General features: G+C 42.6%; 1 protein-coding gene across 10 annotated transcripts in view; it reads left to right on the top strand.

Moving 5' to 3' along the window:
- cep43 (centrosomal protein 43) overlaps positions 1-10000 on the top strand; it is a 20806-nt gene that overhangs the window by 7145 nt on the left and 3661 nt on the right. The window contains exons 9-16 of one of the 10 annotated variants that reach the window (XM_084737543.1): positions 394-455; positions 1159-1220; positions 2664-2729; positions 3357-3410; positions 5349-5512; positions 6722-6772; positions 7779-7853; positions 9147-9206. In XM_084737543.1, the coding sequence (XP_084593669.1) occupies positions 394-455; positions 1159-1220; positions 2664-2729; positions 3357-3410; positions 5349-5512; positions 6722-6772; positions 7779-7853; positions 9147-9206 (594 nt within the window). The remainder of the gene's footprint in view (positions 1-393; positions 456-1158; positions 1221-2663; positions 2730-3356; positions 3411-5348; positions 5513-6721; positions 6773-7778; positions 7854-9146; positions 9207-10000) is intronic. The other 9 variants (XM_084737547.1, XM_084737544.1, XM_084737546.1 and 6 more) reach the window with 9 other exon arrangements.

Raw genomic sequence — 10000 nt, forward strand, 5'->3', positions numbered from 1 at the left:
GAACACACAGAGAACACACACAGAGAACACACAGAACACACAGAGAACACAGAGAACACACACAGAGAACACACAGAACACACACACAGAACACACAGAGAACACACACAGAACACACAGAGAACACACACAGAGAACACACAGAGAACACACACAGAGAACACACAGAACACACACACAGAACACTCAGAACACTCAGAACCCACACAGACAGAGGAACAGATCCAGCGTGTTCTCACTGACAGCTCTGTAACTCTGACCTTCAGTCTGTTGAATGAAACCAGCAGAACAGATCTGAGATCAGCGTCTGTCTGATCTGTTTCTCTGCTTTAAAAAGACACAAAACATTTAACTGATGACTTTTTAAATGCAGTTCTGTGTTTGTGTTTGCAGGAACATGTTGGAGACGTTCATCACCGATGAGCTCCGAGCTGCAGACAGAACCCTCTCTAAAAGTGAGATTATAGTTGTGACATCACCACTGTGACATCACCACTGTGACATCACCACCTCTGCCCAGAGAGCTCTTTGTTTCTGTCAGTTAAATGACAGCTGACCAATCAGCTTTGACCCTCAGTCAGTGTTCCAGTTCGTCCTGATGGATGGATCGAGTCTATGACTTTCTATGAACGTCATGTCTATAATGCATTATAAGCACATTCGTATAACATTATAATGCATTTTAAGGCTTTATAAAACTTTTATAAATGTTTATAAGCATGCATTAGTTATTCATTAACTCATAACAAGGTGTAGAAAGTACTCAGTAAGATCCATAATGCTTTATAGCTTATAACAAGATGTATAAAGTGCTGTAAGTGGAGGACATAATCGATTAGTTGTTGGTCAATAAAATGTCAGAAAATATTGATCAGTGTTTCCTAAAGTCCAGGATGACGTCCTCAAATGTCTTATTTTGTCCACAACTCAAAGATATTCAGTTACATGTGATCTGTTACCACCCAACCCTGCTTATAAATGTGCTTATGAAGCATTATGACCCGATCGTCATAGGAAGGTTTACCAAACTGTGACGTCACACTTATGACCATTTGATTAAGAGATAAGATGTGATTTGGCATTCAGATGTTCACACCTCTTGTTTGTTGTTGTTTATTGTTGTTTATTGTTGTTTGTTGTTGTTTGTTGTTTTCACAGAGGTGGACTTCCAGCTGTTTGTGGGGTTTTACAAGCGTCTGTTCAGCGAGTGCAGAACTGTGGTGAGACTCAGTCAGTCGTGGTTCTGTTAGTCACAGAGGTGGAACGAGAACTGAACGTCTGTACTCAAGTACAAGTACTCTTACATTACTGCAGTATTACTCAATGACAAGTAAAAGTACTGAAGTAGCAGTACAAAGTATTTATCTCAAAAACTACTCGGAGTATTAGTTACTTTGTAACTGTTTTTTAAACTGTTCTGTTCTACAAAGTACTGCTATAAATTTGTGCATTTTCCTTTAACAATAATTGAAACACTAATAATTGATTGATCGTTAATAATCAATAATAATTTGTAGGATACAAACGTTTCCTCATTGAACAAACGTCTCCAACAGAACACAGGAACAATAACTGTTCAGACTACTGCAGGGTTCCAGACTAACTTTTTCAGTAGGAGCTCAGTGGCTTCAGATTTGGAGGCGCACACCGAAATCGACTTGCAAAGTAAATATTCACATTTCCTCTCGTTTTCACTGGATTACTGATAAATACTTGAACAATAAATGCAGAAAGTATAATGTTTTCCTTGTAGATGAAAGAGGCCGTGTTAAACTCCTCCTCTGCTCGCTGGTTAACAGCCTCCTGTCTTCTTCTGTGAGAGGAGTTTGATTCACGACACGTTTCAGTCTGACACTGTTTGCTCAGAGTGACGTGTTTTAACTGTGTGCTGCCAGTATTATCAGAAAACCTCATGTTCCCCGCATGTTCTGGGTATCGACAGCAGAATTTGCAGTTCATTGAATTCGTCTCCTCGAAATACCTCAGCCAGGTGAACTCGCACAGCCGCTCACCTGGGACCGCCTTCTTCTTCTTTGGTGTTCGTCTCCTTTCTTCTTCTTTTGGAGTTCTGCACGTTCCTGTCAACAGCTGGGCTGAAGTTTGTCAGCAACAAAAAATATTCAAGAAAAAAATCTGCAGATTTTCTGTTCGCTCGTGTGACAAAATGAAAAATTCACTCAGTCTCAGATTTTAGTCGCAGAACTGCATTAATGAAATATTCAAGATTACATTTTTAATCAATGTGTTCTGAAGTGTTCTCTCTGTGTTCTCTCAGTGTTCTGAGGTTGTGTTCTCTCTGTGTTCTGAGGTTGTGTTCTCTGTGTTCTCTCTGTGTTCTCTCAGTGTTCTGAGGTTGTGTTCTCTCTGTGTTCTGAGGTTGTGTTCTCTGTGTTCTCTCTGTGTTCTCTCAGTGTTCTGAGGTTGTGTTCTCTGTGTTCTCTCTGTGTTCTCTGTGTTCTGTAGTTGTGTTCTCTCTGTCTTCTGAAGTGTTCTCTCTGTGTTCTGTGGTTGTGTTCTCTGTGTTCTGTAGTTGTGTTCTCTCTGTCTTCTGAGGTTGTGTTCTCTCTGTGTTCTGAGGTTGTGTTCTCTGTGTTCTGAGGTTGTGTTCTCTGTGTTCTGTGGTTGTGTTCTCTGTGTTCTGAGGTTGTGTTCTCTGTGTTCAGGTGGTTCAGGACTCTGATGCGAGTCATGTTCCTGAGGAGAAGATCGGTTCTCCACCTGTCAGTAAGGTACGTTTACTCTCAGCTGCTGAGCTCCAGGGCTTCAGCCAATGATTATTTCATTATCAATCAGTCTGTCAGTCATCTTTAGGATCAATCGATCAGTTCTTTGGTTCAGAAAATGTCAGAAAATGGTGAAAATTTGATCCCGTCACGATCTTGTCTATAGGAAAATAGAACCAAACGTGAAAGTATGTGGAGTACGTCTGTGTGCTCCACCTGTTTTCACATGTTTGGATCTATTTTTAAACCAGAGATCAATCTGGTAATAATTTTTCCAATAATCGATCAGTTGTTTAGTTTATAAAATGTTGATCAGAGTCCGTGATGTCGTCCTCAGATGTTTTATTTACAACTCAAAGATTTTCAGAGGAAAGAAACCAGAAAATATTCAGAAGAAACTGAAATCAGAGAACTTTGACTTTTATTTTTTTAAAGAACGACTCAGAGCCACTGATTGATTGATTGATTAGATTCATCCTGTCGTGACCTTATCAGTTTAAATATTGATCCAAACACGTGGAACACACACACACACACACGTCGTTTGGTAAAAGCTAAAATCACAGATTGTCGTCAGATGTGTTTCTGTACAGTTTGTGAGTGAGAAGACAAAGTGTCCATGTCCCTGCACAGATCCCCAGGTATAAAGGACAGACTGTCAGAGGACAGAGTGAGACAGCAGCTCAGGTAACAACCTGCAGAACACATCTTCATCATCTTCATCATCATCAGCAGCAGCTCGTCCGCTACTAACCCTCACATCCACAGCGTGCACGTCACTCTTTAACCCCGCCCACTGCTTACGCACCACCTGATTGGTCTGTCTCACTGTCAATCGTCCTGCTCCTCATGGACAAAATGAACCATCCTGATTGGCTGTAACTCGTCTGTGTGTCGTTAGAATCATCCAATCAGTTCACAGGTTCCTTCACGACACGTACGTTTCTCCCTGAGCTGATCACAGATCTGTTGACCTGTGTCAGACCTGTCACAGTCTGAGGGACAGGGTTCTACTGAGAACCTCTTTCTATTCCAAGGGTTTTATCTAGAACACACTCATGGGGTTCTACCGAGAACTCTTTTATATTTCAAGGGTTTTATGTGGATCACACTAAAAGGGTTCTATGGAGAACCTCTTACTGTTCCAGTGGTTCTGTGGAGAACCCTCTCAGTAGAGTGAGTCGTATCAATCAGTCCATCAGTTGAAGTGCAGCTGCAGGTTCCTCTCTCACACGTCTAGTTGTTGAATATCAACACATTTTCAAAACTGTGGCATCGACTGGGTACTGAAGTATCGGTTCTCTGTTCTTGAGACGTCTGTATGGACGGCTGACACTCAGCAACGCTGAGAGAACCTTAGACTTACAGATAAATGAGGTTCTCCTCACTCTGTGACCCTCTGAGCTGCTGTCATGACACACATTAATCTGCCTGTGAGAAATTTATGACATCAGAGGAGACAGAGACTGTTACTGTGACACACACACACACAGACACACACACACACACACACACACACACACACACACATACACAGACACAGACACAGACACAGACACACACACACAGACACACACACACACACAGACACACACACACACACAGACACACACACACACAGACACAGACACACACACACACACACACACACACACACACACACAGACAGACACAGACACACACACACACACACACACAGACACACACACACACACACACACACACACACACACACACACACACATACACAGACACAGACACAGACACACACACACACACAGACACACAGACACACACACACAGACACACACACACACAGACACACACACACACACTCACACACACACACACAGACAGACACAGACACACACACAGACAGACACAGACACACACACACACACACAGACACACACACACACAGACACACACACACACACAGTTGTATTTAATGTTAATAAATCATAGATTTGTTGTAGAAGCTCATTTATTTCCCACAGAAACAAGTTTCACTTTTCTACAAACACACATTAATCAGTCCCAGTAAAGTGATGTCATGATTTCGGCTCCTCTCATTGGCTGAGCTCTACCATTGAAAACCGTCCGTCTGGATGGTCTCGTTGGTTTCCCAGCGAGTACACGCCTTCTTCAGTTTCACTTTGATGTCTCTGCCAGTTAAAGTAGGAGTGAAAACACGTCTTCAGTTTCAGAAACTGAAAAAGGAAAACGTTCAGTTTGACTGTGTGAAGGAAAGAAACTGAAGAACCAGAGAGATCAGTGATGTTCTCTGTAACATCAGGACTGAGGCTCAGCAGCAGAACATTGATCCTGCTACAGTCCAAGGTGGAGACCTACGTCTCACCTGTTTGGAACTATTTTCCAACTAGTGATCAATCTGGCAATAATTTTTCAACTAATTGATCGGTTGTTTGGTCCATAAATGTTGATCAAAGTCCAAGATGATGTCCTCAAATGTCTCATTTTGTCCACAACTCAAAAATGTTGTTGCCCTTTTAGTCCAGAATCATGATGTGTTTAAAGACGGTCTCTTAGCGACTCGTCACATCACAGTCCTCGTCTGGTCTCTGACCTGCTGCTCTGTGTCTCGTGTCCTCGTGTCCTCGTCAGGGTCAGGACTCGGAGGGCGTGGCTTCTCTGGGTAAAGGAGACTCCAGACACTGTGAGACGGGTCTGAGGAGGGAGCGTCTGGACCTGGACCTGGAGGACGATCCGGACGACGGAGACTCGTTCTTTGATGACCCGCTGCCCAAACCTCAGAAGACGTACGGCTGGTGAGCTCGCCGCAACTTAACCCCAAGAAACACATCTTTAAATCCTGTGAGCTTGTTGGACAGTGAATTTACTAACGTCTCTTCCGTCAGACTGAAACAAACTTTGTACGCTGTAAAAATGATTCATATTATTATAGTGTCCCGTACCGGAGACGAGACAGCTGCCATCTGAGTCCTACACATAACAACAAAATAACATTTAAAGTGCAACACAGGCGACAGTTAATGCAGGCGGCTGACATAATAAAACCAGTAAGTACACGCTGTCACAATACAAAATGAAATATGAAATATACAAATACTTCATTTTTTAAGTGACCAAGTTACCACGGCCTCTGTCTTACACAATAAAAAAGTGAAGTACAGGCTGAACAACAAATGACTGGAGTAGCAAAGTTATCAGCAGATGAACCCACAAAGATAACAGATAACATGTCTGAGATCAGTGCTGACAAGATCCACGGCTTAACGTCACAGGAGAACCGCGAGAACTGTGATCTGTTCTAGAGCACCGAGGAGCCTGTTCCTTTCTTTTATCTAGAAAGGTTGAGGTTTGTTTTGTAACGCTGCAGTGACCCCTGGAGGCAGAACCTTAAAGCTCCATCACGAGTTTCTTCACTTCAATGTCTCCATAGATTTATACAGGCGATTATTCTCTTTTAAATGTTTCTTTGATATATTTAATTTGTTGTTTCCATGTTAATTTATAATCAGTCACAGTCTAGAAAACCCTCACAACTTTTTTACTTTTACTTTGATCGATGTCTGTGCTGCCTCAGTAAGATCCTGTAGTGTTTTATCTGACATTATTTTCAGATGTTTTAGTGGGTGAACAGTGAAAAAAGAGGAGAGGACAAGAAAATATAAAAAATGAAAGGATGGAGACAGGAACAGGTGGACAGGGAGAGAAGAAAAGAGGACAGAAGGTCCAGGCTCAGCAGTAACCTGGACAGCTTTTAGAGAAAATGTAAAAGTTATTTAATAATCAGTGTTGGACATACAGTTTGATTGAAAGAAAAGTTCTAAGTGCTTGTGTGTTCTGTCGGTTCTAGTTCTTAGAGAAACAGACAAGCAGAATCATGTAACACAGAGAACCAGATGAAAGCCACAGATCATCCATCAGTATCAGTGTTCACCCTTTTTATTCTACAAACAAAGTTCAGTTCAGATCTCCTGTCTGTCCTCTGTGTCTCTGCTGCTTCTGTAAAGTCCTCCGTTTGGAGAAAAGGACTCATCAGAAAGGACAAACAGTCATGAAGAGTAAGTATCACAGACTCAGTGCAGGACGGAGAAACGTGGATAAAAACACGGTCTGTGGCTGAGGAACTGAAGGACGTCATCACTCATTAAGATGACGGTTGAATCTCTGTTTGAGGGAAAAATCCTGCAAATTATGACTAATTACTTCCACAATAATCCAGTGGAGTCGTGGTTCGTAACTTTTGGGCTTTTGGAAGATTACCGGGAGAACAAAAAGTGAAAGAAATAATTCTCCTTTTTTCTTTATCATCTTTACATTTTTAATGAAGAACCAGAGAGTTTGACTCTTTGAGCTTCTTCAAAGTGATTCAGATGAAAATGTGTCCTCAGACTCAGAGCTCCGCTGCTTCCTGTTGAACTTCCTGTGGAGTTTGTAGTTTTCTTCCGTTGTTTTTCTCTTCTTTTGTTTCTCTTTGCTCTCCTTGATCCCCTCACTGTGATGTACTGCTCTGTTCACACCTGCTGTTAACACGTGTCCTGAGTGGTCCGTCAGAGGTGGACGGTCAGTCCTTCAGACTGTCTCCAGATGTGTCTCAGTGACCACGTGTAGTTGTTTTTAACAGACGCTGGGACAAACTGACAAACTGATTTTTATACAAACAGAATTAACTTCCAGAATGGGGCAGTTTTTTGAGGAGGACTGATGATTGTGTACAAGTACAGCGTACACTGGTTAATACCAGCTGTGAACAGACACAGAATACCTGCTGATACCAGAGTTCTGATCAGTGTGTCCTCAGTCTCATCCTGTTTGTCCCTCTGAGCTTGTCTTACCTGTCCAGGTATCTCTTTCTCACCCTCCTTTTATCCTCATACTGTTATGTCTATCTTCTCATGTCTTAAATGTCCTCGTATCTCTATTGTACTTCTTCTTCTTGTCTCTTTATGTCCTCTCCTGACTCCCTGCATCCCTCCTTGTCCTTCTCCCTTTACCTGTCCTCTTGACCTTCCTCCTGCCTGCGCGTCCCCCCTCCTCCTCCTCCTCCTCCTCTTCCTCACCCTGCAGTGTTGTCCCTCTGAAGGAGGAGTGTCTCTCTGGGCCGGTCGTGTCCCCCATGAGACGAGGCAGAAGCCTCAGCGAGTGAGTGTCCACGGCCTCCATCATGTTGGTCTCGGATCAGTTTGTTTGATGGCGAGGAGCGTGACTGTGATCTGAGGACTCGTTCACACAGAGGACAGATCAGGTGTTTGTGTCTGAACGGGTTCTGTGGCGGCGTTCACGTCAACTGTCAACATTTAAAAACCCTGAAATCTGTTTCTGACCTGAATATTCTGCTGTTTCCACGATACATTTTGACTTTGATACCAAATTTAGTATCAGAACACCAGATACCAAAACAATATTTGAGTAGTAGAAATGTACATCCTACTACGATTATATCAAAGAGAAAAAATACTCCTGTATACTGTGTAACAATACAGCATTCAAAAACTTAATGAAGACAAATGTAGTGAGTAAAATATTTCCCAGAGTAAAGTACTTGTTCGTTCCTCTGTACTTGAGTACAGTAGTGAAGTAAAAGTACTGTGTTTATTCCAGAGTAAATAAAAAGTGACAGATTAGATGAACCACTTCAGGACTTGGACTAGTTTTCTGATAATGAATGTATTTTCTTATTAAAACTGTATAAAACTCAAACCAGATCAGGTGTTTAGACAGTGAGGACGGATTTACAAAGTCAAAGTAGAGCAGCTGAGGAAACAAATCAGAGCTCAGTCAAACTCATCAGTCTGTCTTCACTGTCCACTTTCTGACAGCACCTTCACACACACGTCGCTCACGTGAGCGCCGCACACAGCACGTCTGAGTGTTTGATTTCCCAGCATGCATCTGACTGACAGTGTCCACAGTCCCAGTTCCTCTGTGCTCTTCTCATTTGTTGTTCTGCTGTTGTGTGTGATGTCATCGATTCACGTGTGATGTCATCATTAGCCGCTCAGCTGACTCTGACTGTGTGACACAAACTGTGTTTGAAGTGGTGAGATCAGAGCGTCCACATCAGGACGCACACGTCTTTACTGGTCTGTGAGGACAAACTGGGTCAATGAGACCAAACTGAAGAGTCAGTGAAGCAGCACCAAGTTCCTTCTTCTTCCTCTTCATCCTCTTTGTCTTCTTCTGCCTTCTCTTCATCTTTTTCCTCTTCCTCCTCCTCTTCCTCCTCCTCTTCCTCCTCCTCCTCATAAACTGGATCCAGCTCTTTCTGCATGAGTGTGTTTGTACTCTGTGTATCCTGGACTTGTGTGTCTCTGTGAGGACCAGTGTGAGATTCAGTCCTTCATCGTCTCTCTTTCTTCTCTTCCTCTGTTGTGCCTCTTCACCCTCCTCCTCCTCTTCCTCCTCCTCGTCTCTGTCTGTCCTTTCTGGTCTCAGTTTGTCTGTCCTGGCTGCTGACTCTGAGGGGGAGCGAGATGATCGTGTCTCTGAGCTCAGGTGAGCTACAGGTGAACCGGTCTGTGTAATGATCATCAGTTGTGATAGATGTGAACGTGACAGAATGAGGATCAGAGCTGCACGATGGTAAAAAGTCAGTCAGATATGACAACAGATACGATTAGTGGAAATGATTATTTTTGCATCACAATTTTCATTTTCAGTAAAAACAATATTAAACTTGTGATAAGTGACATTTGTTGAGGTCTGAACCAAACAAACACGTTTTCTTCGTCCACAGTGTCTCTGCAGGACCTCAGCATGACGCTGTTTGTCTCACAGTTTGACTTCATCAGGGTTTTGTATTTTGCACGTGACCATATTACAGTTTTCATAATGTGATAAACTGTGCAGCTGGAATCAGTAAAGTTGTGGTGAATGGTCTAAAGTGCATGTAGGCTGTGTGTGTGTGTGTTTCCCTTTAAGAGTCAGGTGCACCAGCCTCTGACACGCTGGGAACAAAATGGTTCTGCAACAGGCCGGGTTAAAAATAAACATTACGATCAATAACAGAGTTCAGGACTTCAGCTGGGTAAAAAAAACATGAGGCACAACAAGCGTATCGATCCTGACTTCCATCAGAGCTTCTGACAAATATTTCTTCTGTCCTGTTGAGTTTATAGCTGCAGTTTTTAGTTTTGTCGTTTAAATTTTAACAATATTTATTGCAGTGACATCACAGAGTCACTTGTCCACGGGTCATCAGGCCACGGTTAAAGGTACAATATGCAACAGTTTCCAACAATAACAATCAGAGAATTTGATTATTTCTCAGTCAGTTGATTAATTGATCC

The sequence above is a fragment of the Lutjanus erythropterus genome, chromosome 15 (genome assembly GCF_056507025.1).
Source record: "Lutjanus erythropterus isolate fLutEry1 chromosome 15, fLutEry1.hap2, whole genome shotgun sequence".
NCBI lineage: Eukaryota > Metazoa > Chordata > Actinopteri > Lutjaniformes > Lutjanidae > Lutjanus > Lutjanus erythropterus.